Source organism: Pelobates fuscus, chromosome 2, assembly GCF_036172605.1.
Source record: "Pelobates fuscus isolate aPelFus1 chromosome 2, aPelFus1.pri, whole genome shotgun sequence".
In the NCBI taxonomy this organism is placed as follows: Eukaryota; Metazoa; Chordata; class Amphibia; order Anura; family Pelobatidae; genus Pelobates; species Pelobates fuscus.
In genome coordinates, this window is record NC_086318.1 from 248,689,773 (window position 1) to 248,705,477 (window position 15,705).

Consider the following 15,705-nt stretch of genomic DNA (forward strand, 5'->3'; position numbering starts at 1 on the left):
GTATATTGGCAAAACGTCTAATGATCTCAGGGAGCGCATGAGGGGACACAGATCCACTATCAGGACTGCGTTATCTAGTGGTATAGCAACCACCCCCATAGCCAAACATTTTTTGGAAATAGGGCACACACTGCCCACATTGAAATTTATGGGCATTGAACATGTTCCGGCACCGAACAGGGGGGGTGACAGAGATGTCCTACTTCTTCAAAGAGAAGCCTTCTGGATCTTTACATTAGGAACTTTGTCCCCGGGGGGACTTAATGAAATCAACCCACTCAGCTGCTTCATCCCGAAAAGATAAAGAAGATAATAGTAATTGATATATCTGCACTAAAAGTCATAGAAAAATCATAACTGGTGATCAACTCATGAGATTTTTTTCCACTACATATTATTCATATAGTATTCATATATTATTATTTTTATTTTTATTTTAGTTAGAATATGTTGGCTGATGGTTGCTCCTGTTATATTCTATAGACTGTATGGCCGTTAATTGGTAATATAATACATACATAGTACCCCGGCGAGGTACTCAAATATACTCAGAAGCTTTGTTACAATGTATCTATTGATACTAGGAAGTCCAATATATACGCAGCCACCTTATGTTAGTGTTTAAAAATGTAACAAATGTAAAACACTGTTTAACTCAGTTTAACAAATTTGTTTAAATACTCAAATAGAATCTAATATTCTTAGTTAGTCCAAGGTGGCTTCGATATTTCTTATTTCTTATCCTTGAATTTTAATATATGTCTGCGAGCGCAGATTATTAGATATTTGGCCGTAACCGCAATCACCGTTAGGCCTTTTTTTATTTAGGCACTTAAGGGGTTAATACCTATTTTCAAAGTTGAATAACCACTTTCACGTTTGCACAGCCTCTCTTTCATATAACCTACTCTCCAATCAAATCACCTGCAATGTATATTTAAATCACTGTTTTTCCGCCTTTCATTGTCTTGAAAAAAGTCCCACGAGGACTGAAACGTCGACTTGTATGTCTTTTGAAATTTGGCAAAATAAATTGTTTATATCCTTAAGAAGACCTTCGAGTGCACTCTTTCTATTTGAATATATTAAAGGCTGAGGCAGCACCGAGGCAAGTACAAGACCGGTACATTGAGTGCGGGACATTTGCAGTTTGATATAAATATATATATATTAATATCAAAATACAGTTAGAATAAAATTTTGTATAGATATATAATTTTTTTTTAATTTTTTATTATTATTTTTAATTTGTTTTATTTAATTTAATTTACTTATTATTTGTATTTTTTATAATATATATATACAATATATATAGTTATTATATATATTATATATATACGTGTGTAATTTAATTATAAGTGTATTTTTATATTAATATATGTACATATTAATATAAAAATACACTTAGCATGACATTATATATATATGATATATAGACATATATTATATAGGTATAATATATGTCTATATATCATATATATATACACATATATAATAATATTTTTTTTTTATTAACTTTAACTTTAATTTTTTTTAATGATTTTACACATGCAGGGAGACTGCCTGTCAGCACAGACAGTCCCCCTGCAGGCAGAGACTAGGACACCTATTGTGACCATGTGGTCGCCCTGTTGGGCGATCACATGGCCCCAGGGGTCCTAATCCGCCATGGGGAGACTGGCTGGGCTGCAGGCAGTCTCCCCACAACGGGAGCACCGCCGATCGCCGCCGGGGGAACGACGGCGATCGGGTAAGTACATTTTAAATTAAGGACGGTTCAGGACCGTCGTCGGTCGGCAATGGGAAAATGCCGATGACGGTCCTGAACCGTCCCGCGTCCTTAAGGGGTTATAGGATCACTATAGGGTCAGGAACACAAACATGTATTCCTGACCTTATAGTGTTAACACCACCATCTAGCCCCCCTAGGCCCCTCATGCCTCCATACATATAGCAAAATCTTACTGTATTCAAGCCTGAAGCTGTAACTCTGCATGCTGTTTGTCTCAGAAAAACAAGCAGTCTGCTGACATCATCAGAAGTGGTAGCCTGATCCAATCACAGTGCTTCTCCATAGGATTGGCTGAGACTAACAAGGAGGCAGATCAGGGACAGAGCCAGCATGATTCAAACACAGCTTTGGCCAATCAGCATCTCCTCATAGAGATTAATTGAATCAATGAATCTCTATGAGGAAAGTTCAGTGTCTGCATGCAGAGGGAGGAGACACTGAATGTTTGGATGCATTTTAGGCAGCCATGACTCAGGAAGGATCTCTAACAGCTATCTGAGGAGGGGCCAGTGAAGTTATCAATAGGCTGTAATGTAAACACTGCATCTTCTCTAAAAAAAAAAAAAAAAAAAAAAAGGTGTTTACAGCAAAAAGCCTGAAGGTAATGATTCTACTCATCAGAACGAATTCAATAAGCTGTAGTTGTTCTGGTGACTATAGTGTCCCTTTAAACACTGGCAATATACAACAATATAGGTTTAAAAGGGCATTGATCAAAATCAGATTTTAAGCCATGTGGCTGGAGAGAGAGTATTGAGATTGAAGATCTATTTAATCTCTATTTGACACAATTTTTTAAAATGATTTTTTTGCATTTTGTACAGCAAAAAAAGGAGTCCGATTGAATCACCATTGTGTTGCATTTTAAAGTGCAAAGATAAACTATGGTTTTCATACTGTTTTATTTTGTTGTTTGCTTTTTATATTTTTTATGTATTCTTAGGTTTGGTCTGTCAGGCAACATAGTACATTCTGCAAGGACATATAATAATAATAATTATGTTCTTAGAGTAAAAATTTTTACCTTACATATAAAAAAGGTGTGCTATGTCTTTAAAACGATTTATAGTAAGTGTATATACCAAAAATCAAACTAAATGTGATATATATAACAGCAGTGAAATTGTCACAATAATATCAATGTGCACAATTTTTCTGTTTTGTAATACTGTTTCAAAGTGATCTTAATATAAATGGTAATTGTTGCACTCACAAATGGGGAGCAGATAAGTCTGCTCAGGCTCTGAAGGCTCCTTTCCACCACCATACAGCGTTCAGCATTCACTTGGAGGGTGGACCAATCATTCAGAAGAAATAGGCAGCCAGAGAATTTCAATCCTCCAAAATCTTTATTTTCACAAATAGGTAAAAGCAAGTATATTGATATGACTAAAGGGGGGCACTGTTGGATTGCCTTTTTCCCTGGCACTATAGAATCAATTTAATCACCTATATTCACCGAGTTTTTGTTTTGTAAAACAGGGATGTGCTTATACTACTGTTACTCTACAAGACAAATCATTGGCATCAAAGGGCAATCTAAGCAAAAAACACTTAAAGCGGCACTGTCATGCTGAATTTACCTTTCCCCAATCGATTCCTTTTCTCTCCCTCTCTCAGGATCTGTTATTCAATTCGTCCTGTCTGCTCTTTAAAACTTGAGAAAAAGTAGGGACTATTTCTCTTATGGAGGTTTCCTACGCAGTGACCAGCGGAGGAGCAAAGTGTGCTTCGTTTCCGGTGGTCACAGCGATTTTCCCACAATCCTTACCTTTCCTCCCTGTTCCTGCAATGCTTCCTGTCACTTAGACAGGACGCCGGCAAAACTGCAGTTTCTCCATTCGTGTTAGACCGCAATTCGGGACTTTGTTTGTATCAGAATTTCATTAGAATGAATGAAACTTCGATCCTATTCATTGCCGCGGCTGCATCTTGCAGCCGCTTAGTAGATAATGGTATCATGGTATCAGGGAGTTATCTACTAAAAGGCTGAAAGACCTAAATTGGTCTTTCAGCCACATTTACTAATACTAAGTAAAGATTACTTAGTATTAGTAAATTCAGCCCCTATTTGCTATACCGCGAGTAGGCGTATGTCTATTAAACAGTGAGCAGCCTCTGACTGGTCACTGTAAAAAAAACAAAAAACCTAACCGCCCTGGGGCCCCCTTAATAACAATAAAGGGGGGGGGGCCTACAGTCCTCCCCCCCCGGTCCCCACCCCTGAGCGGTGGGTGGGGGCCCTATATAAGAATGGTGGGGTGGACCTACTGTCCTCCCCCCCTAGCCCCCACCCCTGAGCGGTGGGTGGGGGCCCTATATAAGAATGGAGGAGACCTACTGTCCTCCCCCCCTGAGCGGTGGGTGGGGGCCCTAAAAATCAATAAGGGGGGTCCTACCGTCCTCCCCCCGGTCCCCACCCCAGAGCGGTGGGAGGGGGCACTATATAAGAATGGTGGGGGGGACCTACTCTCCTCCCCCCTGGCCCCCACCCCTGAGTGGTGGGTGGGGGCCTTAAAAAACAACAAGGGGGGTCCTACTGTCCTCCCCCTGGCCTCCACCCCTGAGCGGTGGGTGGGGGCCCTAAATAAGAATGGTGGGGGTGGACCTACTGTCCTCCCCCCCGGCCCCTACCCCTGAGCGGTGGTTAGGGGCCCTTACAAACAATAAGGGGGGAACTACTGTTCTCCCCCCCAGCCCCCACCCCTGAGCTGTGGATGGGGGCCCTAAATAAGAATGGTGGGGGGGAACTACATTGTTCTTTATTGTTTTCGTTTAAAAGTATTCCATTCTTTTTGCTGCACACAGTATATCAGCACGTGGACACCAAATTATGAAGGACACCGTGCACTGGAATCAACATATTTCGTATAAACAAACATACTTTCTCAAGAATCCTGGCACCATAACACTTACTGTGTACTGTAATGGTTATTGTAATTGAGTGTTCGTTTAATTACCCTTTCCTCAGACAAATTTGTTTCTAAGAAGTCTGATTTTTGAGGTATGGAACAATACTTGTCATGGGCTCAGCACATATTTAAAGGGACTCTCCAGGCAGAGTCTTTTACTCACCTCGACTGACAGCTCAGCTCGCGGTCATTGCCCGCCCCCCTCCTCTGCTGACAGGCTGGAGAGAGAAGGCGCGCACACAGTGCCTTCTCTCTCCTGCACACATCAGACGTATTTTAATACGTCTGACGTGTACAGGGCCTTTTTGGGGCCCTGCATGATAGGAAGTCCCTCTGGTGGCCGTCTGAGTGACGCCCACTGGAGGTATTCCTATCAATCAATGTAAACACTGTATTTTCTCTGAAAATACAGTGCTTACATTAGATTGCCTGCAGGGAGCTATAGATCATACCTGAACAACTACATTAAGCTGTAGTTGTTCAGGTGACTATAGTGTCCCTTTAAAGGGACACTACAGGCACCCATAACACTTCTGCCCATTGGAGTGGTCTGGGTGCCAACTCCTACTACCCTTAACCATGCAAGTGTAATTATTTCAGTTTTTTATAAACTGCAATAATTACCTTGCAGGGTTAACTCCACCTCTAGTGGCTGTCTACTTGGCTGTTCTATAGCACAAAACACCTGTGCTAGAGGGTCGCTGGACGTCCTCACGCTGTGTGAGGACCTCCAGCGTCGCTCAGTTCCCCATAGGAAAGCATTGAAAAGCATTTTCAATGCTTTCCTATGGGGAGCTCTAATGCGCATGTGCAGCATTGCCGCGCATGCGCATTAGGTCTCCCCGGCCGGTGGGCAGGATCAGTCTCGCCCACCGGCCGACGCAAAGACTGGGAAGAGCGGCGGCGAGAAGAAACCACCGCCGAGGGACATCAGCGGGTTCTCAGGTAAGTGACCTTAAGGGGGTTTTCACCCCTTCAGCAACCGGGGATGGGAGGAAGAGGGGATCTGCAGTGCCAGGAAAACGGATTGTTTTCCTGGCACTGGAGTTTCCCTTTAACAAAGCCGTTTTGGCGTATAGAACAGGGCAGTCTCACTGCTCAATTCTCTGCCATTTAGAAGTTTGAATCACTTTAGCTTCTATTTATACAGCCACCTGGCTGTGACTCACACAGCCACAGCCTGCACACAAAAATATGGTTTCACTTTCAATCAGATGTAACTTATTTTAAAAGTGTTTATCTCCTGATCTGTAAATTGAACTTTAATTACATACAGGAGGATTCTGCAAGCTACTAACAGTGCAGGAGATAAGAAATTCTGAATTAAATAGAATTTTCAATAAAGGAAGTATAACATAAGGTGACTGTTTACAGGAAGTGTTTAAAAAGGCTGTGTAAATCACATGTAAATCACACAAATCCTAAATCACAAAGAAATACAGAATACATGTAAGTTCATATGATGGAAATGTGTTATTTATCCTTTTTTTTTTTTTTTTTTTTTTTTTTTTTTTTTTTTACCAACATCACTGTCTGTTTCCTAAATAACTTATGGTAGCATGAAATGCCATGCTTGTTAATGGATTCAGAGATTGATCTCAGGAATGGCACTACCAGATGATTTTGTGATTGTAGCTCAGTAAGTTTTATTGTTCTATAGCTCTGTAATACTCTCAAACACACTTAAGGTGATCTATTATAACATGCCCTTGCATTATAAATGCACACAGTAAATACGTATACACCCCTGCAAACAGCAACGCTACAGATAAATACACCACTGAAATTAAATGGCAACACCACACACAAACACACCAACACACCTGTATATTCACAAACACAGCTCACAAATGCAGCCCTGCAAGAATGGGTAAATGGTAAATCCCCAGCTGGAAAAGCTTAAAGGAACACTATAGTCACCTAAATTACTTTAGCTAAATAAAGCAGTTTTAGTGTATAGATCATTCCCCTGCAATTTCACTGCTCAATTCACTGTCATTTAGCAGTTAAATCACTTTGTTTATGTTTATGCAGCCCTAGCCACACCTCCCCTGGCTATGATTGACAGAGCCTGCATGAAAAAAAAAAAAAAAACTGATTTCACTTTTAAACAGATGTAATTTACCTTAAATAATTGTATCTCAATCTCTAAATTGAACTTGAATCACATACAGGAGGCTCTTGCAGGGTCTAGCAAGCTATTAATATAGCAGGGGATAAAAAAATCTTAATTAAACAGAACTTGCAATAAAGAAAGCCTAAATAGGGCTCTCTTTACAGGAAGTGTTTATGGAAAGCTGTGCAAGTCACATGCAGGGAGGTGTGACTAGGGTTCATAAACAAAGGGATTTAACTCCTAAATGGCAGACGATTGAGCATTGAGGCTGCAGTGGCATGTTCTATACACCAAAACTGCTTCATTAAGCTAAAGTTGTTCAGGTGACTATAGTGTCCCTTTAACCCCTTATGGACACATGACATGTGTGACATGTCATGATTTCCTTTTATTCCAGAAGTTTGGTCCTTAAGGGGTTAATTGAAAGTCAGACCTTGGTGATCTACACCAAGTAAGCCGTGTTTTGTTTCTATGTTCTCCATATATTGTGTTCCTTCAGGTTGACATGTGTTACTTTGTTGAAGCACCATGATATATCATGATACTGCAGCCCCATCAATTACTTATTATGCAGACTGTCAAAAGTGACTTGTGCAACCTAAGGCTCCAGGGACAGAGGCAACAATATCCTTGCAGCTCAGAGCTACTTTTTCTGTGACACTTTTGCATATGCCACAGAACTGATTTAATTGTGTAAATATACTTTTTTATATCCAGATATGCTACATCTTAAACAATGTACTTTTTCTCTTTAGATGGAGTTGATAAAAAATGTCAGTACTGCTGAGCAGCCATATTTATTTACAAGACATGTTCATTTTCTCAACTTCTCAAGGTAAGATGATTTTCACAGAATTATAGAATGCCATTTTTTTATGCTTTGAATATTACAAAATATATGCTATGCTATGAAGTATTTTTTATTTTTTTTGTTTAGCTGATTATTTGCGTTATTGCATCATCGGTAGAATCTGTTCAACCCTTGGGATAAAATGAGTACCATTAAATTGGGTAATAGTAACAACCCCTGGATGTTGAGCTATGGTAACTTGAAAGGTACTTGAAAACCAGAGTAATCTGAATGTACCTTTCCTGGTTAAATACATTGTCATTATTATTTAAAGCTCAGTAATAAGCTTGCTTTAAAAATGAACTCCAGTAAAAAAAATGGTTACCGTATATACTCGAGTATAAGCATTTTTTGTGCTGAAAAAACCCAACTCGGCTTATACTCGAGTCAACAGTCTGTATTATGGCAATTTGAATTGCCATAATACAGACTGGGGGCTGTGGGGGCTGCAGAGCGTTTACTTACCTCTCCTGCAGCTCCTGTCAGCTCCCTCCTCCTCCGCGCCGGTCCGTTCAGCACCTCTGTCAGCTCCCAGTGTAAGTCTCGCGAGAGCCGCGGGGTCATAGTGCGGCCGCGAGACTTACACTGTGAGCTGAGAGAGGTGCTGACCGGACCAGCGCAGAGGAGGAGGGAGCTGACAGGAGCTGCAGGAGAGGTAAGTAAACTCTCTGCCAGCCCCCTCCTACACAGTGCCCATCCACTGGACCACCAGGGAGTGAGAGCCCCTCTCCCTGCCATGTATCAAGGGAGGGGGGACGAAAATAAAATAAAAATAATAATAAAATTAAATTAAAAAATAATTAAATAAAATAATAATTAAATAAAATAAAAAAAATAATAATAAAAAAATTATTAAACTAATTAAAAATAATAATAAAATTGCCCACCCCCGCCAAGGCTCTGCAACACACACACACACACCATTCATACACACACACACTGCATTCATACACACACACACACTGCACTCATACACACACTGCACTCATACACACACACTGCACCCATACACACACACTGCACTCATACACACACTGCACTCATACACACACTGCACTCATACACAGGCACTGCATTCATACACACACACTGCATTCATTATATACACACACTGTAAATAAATATTCAATTAACCCCTTCCCGACCGGTGATGGAAATTTTCCGTCAACCTTGTCCTTCAGTTAAGGACCGTTGACGAAAATTTTCCGTCATTTACTAAAGTTAACCCCAGATCGCCGCAATCGCGGCGATCGCGGGGTTAACGGTGCTCCGGTCTGCCTCTGTATTAGCATGTCAGAGCGAGCACATGTGCTCCAAATACTCACCTTCTGCCTCCCTGCACTTCCGGGTTCTGTGTGAAGTGCAGGGAGACGGATCTTCAATGATCCTGCCCCCTAGTGTAAAAAAAATAAATGGGAACGGCGTTCCTGCACTTTTTTTAGAGCAGGAACGCCGTTCCCTTTTGTGGTCCTGCAGGCACTCAGGGGGCGGCAAAAATGCCGGCCCCAAATGTCCCCGTGTTCCCCCTGTCATGGGGGGCCCAAGAGGTGGCCTAATGGCCACCTGAAGGAACCCCCCGGCCGGCTCTTGTCTCGCTGTCAGACGCGGCGAGGGAGCTGTGTTCTCTCTGCTCCCTCTCGCCGCGCGCCGTTTGCTGATGCTGGGAGCCGGAATATGACGTCATTTCCGGCTCCCGGCATCAGCAGACAGCCCGCGCGGCGAGAGGGAGCAGAGAGAACACAGCTCCCTCGCCGCGTCTGACAGCAAGACAAGAGCCGGCCGCACTGAAGCCCCACTGGACCCCAGGGACAGGTCCACGCCAGCTCTCCAGGTAGGGAGGCTGGGTGGGCATTTTTAATTTAAAAAAAATATATGCAATAATTCTTGTGTATATGTGTGTGTCTGGGAGTGTATGTATGTATGTGTGTGTGTATGTGTCTGAGAGTGTGTGTGTGTGTGTCTGTGAGTATATGTATGTGTCTGGGAGTGAGTGTATGTGTGTGTGTCTGGGAGTGTGTGTATGTGTCTGGGAGTGTGTGTGTCTGGGAGTGTGTGTGTCTGGGAGTGTGTGTGTATGTGTATGTGTCTGTGAGTGTGTGTGTGTGTCTGTGAGTGTATATGTGTGTGTGTATGTGTCTGGGAGTGTGTATGTATGTGTGTGTGTATGTGTCTGGGAGTGTGTGTGTGTATGTGTGTGTGTATGTGTCTGGGAGTGTGTGTGTGTATGTGTATGTGTCTGGGAGTGTGTGTGTGTATGTGTGTGTCTGGGAGTGTGTGTGTGTGTGTGTGTGTGTGTATGTGTGTGTCTGGGAGTGTGTGTGTGTGTATGTGTGTGTCTGGGAGTGAGTGTGTGTGTGTCTGGGAGTGTGTGTGTCTGTGAGTGAATGTATGCGTATGTGTCTGGGAGTGTGTGTGTGTGTCTGTGAGTGTATGTGTCTGGGAGTGTGTGTCTGTGAGTGTATGTATGTGTGTGTGTGTGTATGTGTCTGGAAGTGTGTGTGTGTGTGTGTCTGGGAGTGAGTGTATGTATGTGTATTTGTGTGTTGGTGTCTGTGAGTGTGTGTGTGTGTGTGTGTGTCTGGGAGTGTGTGTGTGTCTATCTGTGAATTTGTGTGTGTGTGTCTGTGTGTGTCTTTGTGTGTGTCTTTGTGTGTGTCTTTGTGTGTCTGTAAGTGTATGTGTGCACGTGTTTATATATGCATACAAGTTTTGGGTTTTTTTGGGGGGTGGGGTGGGGGTGGAACTCGAGTGAGTTCCCACACTTTATTCCCCAGGACTTGACCCCTGGCTATTAAGCTTACAAGACAAACATACCAAATTCTAAAATCGCTCCATATTAAAAGTTTATTTTACTCCTTGTAACTGTAACTGTAACCTGTAACTGTAAAAAAACTGAAAATCCCAGACACATTATATATTCTGTAAATCAGAACAACTAAATGAATTTATTTGTAATTACTTTCTTTAACCTGCACTAATTAGGCACACATTATTATTGCAAAAACTGTACAAAAAACACAAAATTATCTTTTTTTTGCATTTTTCTGTATTTTTTTAATAATAAATAAGCATGTATATATATTAATTTGATGTAACATATATATATATATATATATATATATATATATATATGTTACATCAAATTAAAGCCCGTTCTGTCCTCTAAAAACAGTATATAATATGCGTTGGTGCAATAACGAGAGAGATGCAAATTGAAGTTGAACGCATACAGCAAGAAAATGCAAAAATTGCTTGTGTCATTAAGCGTAAGACAAGCTTCTGAAGCTGTGTCCTTAGGGGGTTAATATAATTTTCATAGGATCTAATTTTATTTAGAAATTTACCAGTAGCTGCTGCATTTCCCACCCTAGTCTTATACTCGAGTCAATAAGTTTTCCTAGTTTTTTGGGGTAAAATTAGGGGCCTCGGCTTATATTCGGGTCGGCTTATACTCGAGTATATACGGTACGTCTATTTATATATGTTTATTTCATAAAATCAGCTTTGGTATGATTCTAGTTTGAGGATGTCTTATTCGGTAAAATGGGTTACCAGTGAGTATAGATGAAGTTAATAGCCATGGGATTTTTTGGCTATTTAAACCCAGAGACCGATTGTGTAGTGAGCCTCTGATGAAGTGACGTTGCCAGTCTAGAAACGTGTAAGATGATCTTACCTCACGGAACTCTGTTCAAAAGGAGAGCTTAAATGGAACGCAGGAGCGGCATCCTGGTGGAACACACGTGGCGGTCTAGGACTAACATCTATACAGTACTTGCCCTAACTTCGTTTCAAGCCGCCTAAAGGAAGGGAGAGGGGATCAAGTTTATTTACCACTTGGATCCAGGACTCCTATGTATCTACTAAGATTCCTCTTATTCTAGAGAGTCTGTAAGTGTTTTAACTGTGTGTCAAGTTTAATAAAGGGTTAACAGAGATCACTATGTCTCTGCTTTTATTTCCCTTTTAGATTGAAGACATCTCCATTACAAGAGACCGATTTCTATAGTACATTATTTCCCATACATAAGAAGATTTTGTACCTATATTGTATTCCATTTTATTGTAGGTCCTATATTATAATACCAGTGTTAGATTGTTTTAGCCCCCACTGTATGGTAGCAGGGGTTTAACACGCTGATAAATTTTGTTACACTGTTGTCTCATTTATTTTATTTATTTTACACATTTCATTGACCTTTATTAAACTGTAACCACAGACTGTTATGTTTTGTTTCTATTTTTTGTTGAACTTATATCACTACTTTGGACTTTTTACCAGTGTGTTTTTGGGGCAGATCTATTCCTGTCTATCTCAATACTATCTTTAAATGCAGTATCTCTTTTTTATTTTTTATTTTATTTTGTACAAAAGTTAGCCTTTATATTTGAAGTGTTTTTACCACTCCACTTCTCCTGGTATGCTTAGGGTTCATTACCCTTAAGGTTTTCACATTTAAAAATATGTTTGTTTAACCCCATTAAGGACTGAGCCAAATGTACACATTTTGATCAAAATAAAACGTAAACAAAACTTGGAATTTGACTATATGTCTGTTCAATTGTAATTCACCTCTTTCATATGAAGTGCACCTACACTTATTATATATAATTTAATTCAGGAGAAATAGGGCTTTCATTTAACATCAAATATTTAGCTACAAAACATAATTTAATATGAATAAAATATAAAAACATTTGAGGAATTAAGAAATGTTATTTTTTTTAGTTCTGCATGACATTTTAACTGTGAATGTCATAATACTTTTAGCTTTTACTCCAATAAAATACACATATTTGTATTCAGCGATTTCTCTCATGTAAAACAGTACCCCCGATGCACAGGTTTTATGGTGTTTTGGGAAGTTACAGGGTCAAATATAGCATTTGAAATTTTTCAGTTTTTTCACATTGAAATTCAACAGATTGGCTATGTTGCCTTTGAGACCGTATGGTATCCCAGAAATGAGAATTACCCCCATGATGGCATACCATTTGCAATAGTAGACAACCCAAGGTATTGCAAATGGGATATGTCCAGTCTTTTTTAGTAGCCACTTAGTCACAAACACTTGCCAATTTAGCGTTAATATTTGTTTTTGTGTAAAAAATGCAAAAAACTAATTTGAACGCAAATTTTGGGCAGTGTTTGTGACTAAGTGAGAATGATCAAATATACGTATAACTGGAAACACTCACAATTTTGAGAGCCATATAAGTCGGCTCTCTACTGTAGTAGCATGTAAGTAATTCCAATACAGCAAATAACCGCAATGATGGTGGTCCCCCAGGAAAAAGGAAGCTTCAACTCCACCTGGATAGAAGTTCAGGAACCAAGGATAGCTGAAAATAGCTCTTTATTAAATAAAGGTAATACAAAAAGTACTAACACAACACGTTTCGACCAATACACGTTTCAACCAATACAGTGTATTTTGATATCAATATAAATATATATATTAGTATCAAAATACAGTTAGAACGAAATAATACATATATATTGTGTAGGTTTTTATTTTTCATTTTTAACGTATTTATAAAATTATATATATATATATATATATATATATATTCTCATTCTACGTGTATTTTAATATTAATATATATTTTTTAGATCATATACATTATTTCTATATATATACATATATATATATAAAAGTATATATTATTTAATTTTAAACTGTTTTAAAACTTTATTTAACTTTATTTCAGGATGCATGGGGACTACCTGTCATTCCACGCCCTCCACCTGCTGGCACTGCTATGGACAGCTATTCCGTCCATGTGATTGTGAGGTCCTTGCAAGGACCTCGAGATCACATGGCCCAGGAGGACCGGATCAGACGCAGGGGTACTATGCCGCCCGCCGGCATTTAGAGCCAGGTTCCCAAGGACGGCATTAAGGGGTTAAATGAGATGGGGCAACTGTGGGTTAGAATATAAAACAAACAGCATTTATTAAGGGGACACTATAGACACCAAGATAACCTCAGCTTATTGAAGTGGTCTGGGGGCAGCGTCCCTATTGCAGCTCTAAGTTTGCCTCCAGTGGCTATCTCTTAGACAGCCACTGGAGACACTTCCTGCATCCAAATGGACCTTTAGTCCGGTAAATGAATCTGGACGGCCTCACGCTCTGCATGAGGACATCCAGCGTCGGAAGCACAGAGCAGTTCTGTATCTCCCATAGAGCCAGTGCCTTCAGATTACTCTGTGCAGTACAGGTATGTCTCACTGTTTGTGCTGTGCTTTTTGTGGACATTAGCCTGGGAACAAACCAAGAACACCATTATAGGGATAGACTATCTTGCCTAACCCAGGGTTGTTTGGAGGTATATTATTTGAGTAGCTATTGATCACGCCTTCTTCCCGTTGCAATTTCAGGATTAAACTGAAAAAAACTTGAATCCATTTAAAGGAACACTATAGTGTCAGGAACACAAATGGCTATTCCTGACCCTATAGTGTTAAACCACCATTTAGGTGCCCCCCCCCTCCTTTACACTCTTAAAGGGTAAGAAAACTTACCTTTTTTCCAGCCCCCTTCTGCCCCTATCCGCCTCCTTGGCTGACATCATCATATTGATGAACTCAGAAAATCCAATGCTTTCCCATAGGAATCAATGCATCTTTATGGGGAAATTTCAGCATCTCTATGCAGAGCATGAAGCTCTGACCCAGAAAGCACCTCTAGTTGTCTGAGGAGTGGCCACTAGAGGTGTCCCTAGGGAGCAATGTAAACACTGCCTGCATGGACAGACTATACTTACCTGAACAACTACAATAAGCTTTATTTATTTTTTTATTAAATCTTTATTGAGTTTTTTCAATATAATACATATAAATATACAAAATACATTCATAAGACATACTTATGAATACAACACACATTAGGCATAATGCCAAACATCTTTCAAACCTTGTGGGAAATGTACAGGACTGGATCGGGGCTTTTAGCTTCTATGTAATTATTATTATTTTATTTTTTATTTTTTTATAAATCTAAAGTGCTTGAGCTACTCAGAGTTGTTAAGAGATATAATTAAATGCAGACATTTCTTCTTTACGTTATCTCTCCTCCTGTATAAGCCCATTTCACTGTTTATTTGCAACGTTAGCTGATTTTCCCATTGGGTCTAACCAATTTCTGTTGCCGTTCAATAAGCTTTAATGATATTTTATTACCTATTTCAATACAGAAAAAATGAAATTGCAGCTACATTCCAATGCTTAATAAATGTACAGTTCTTAAAAAGACACTTAGGCACTAGAACCCCTTCATGTCATGGAAGTAATTATGGTACCTGTAGTCTCCAGACACTATCCGACTTTTCAGTGTTAAAACATTTCCACCAGTTTAACTCTGAATGAGGGTCCCCAGGCACTCATGGCTCCAATGTAATCAGTTTAATTCTAAACATCTACAACACCAAACATGATGTATTCTATGTTGTCGTTAAATGTCTTAAAAATATAAAAAAATATAAAATATTTGAATGTGTATATAAAAATAGGCACATGGTGTCCATTTTTACAGCACTGGCTTTTTCTAAATAAAAATGTGTCTGATTTCCTTCCGAATGCACAGTCATGGTCAGCTTACAGTACATAATTCACCTTTAAGTCCCATGCATACTCGAGTAATCCTTTGCATATATTTCCAAGAATAAGTGTATTTAATACTGTTTTCTATTTTGTTAGAATAATCTCCCTGTATTTGTGGATCTCAGTGTATCCTTTTGTATTAAAATGCTAATCCTTCACTTTGCTATTGCTATTGAGATGAACAAAGAATTATTTTGTAGGCAAAAAGAAAAGTGGAGACGATGCACTCAAGGATAGTTTTCAATCATATAGGTGTTTGTGCATGCAGGATACTGAAAAACCTATGTCAGATTGACATTTTAATATTAAATAAAATTATCAGTGAGACATTCAATGAGATTGGCAGTCACAAATCTTGCAGCGAAAGCTCAAAAGCAGAAATAGGTTAGAGCCGGGAGGGCTGCCATGCACATGGCTTACAATATAGAAT

General features: G+C 39.7%; 1 protein-coding gene across 1 annotated transcript in view; it reads left to right on the plus strand.

The window, feature by feature from the left end:
- Nucleotides 1-15,705, plus strand: part of UST (uronyl 2-sulfotransferase) — a 352,805-nt gene that overhangs the window by 257,254 nt on the left and 79,846 nt on the right. The window contains exon 4 of the mRNA XM_063443329.1: nucleotides 7,576-7,655. Coding sequence (XP_063299399.1) covers nucleotides 7,576-7,655 — 80 coding nt within the window. The remainder of the gene's footprint in view (nucleotides 1-7,575; nucleotides 7,656-15,705) is intronic.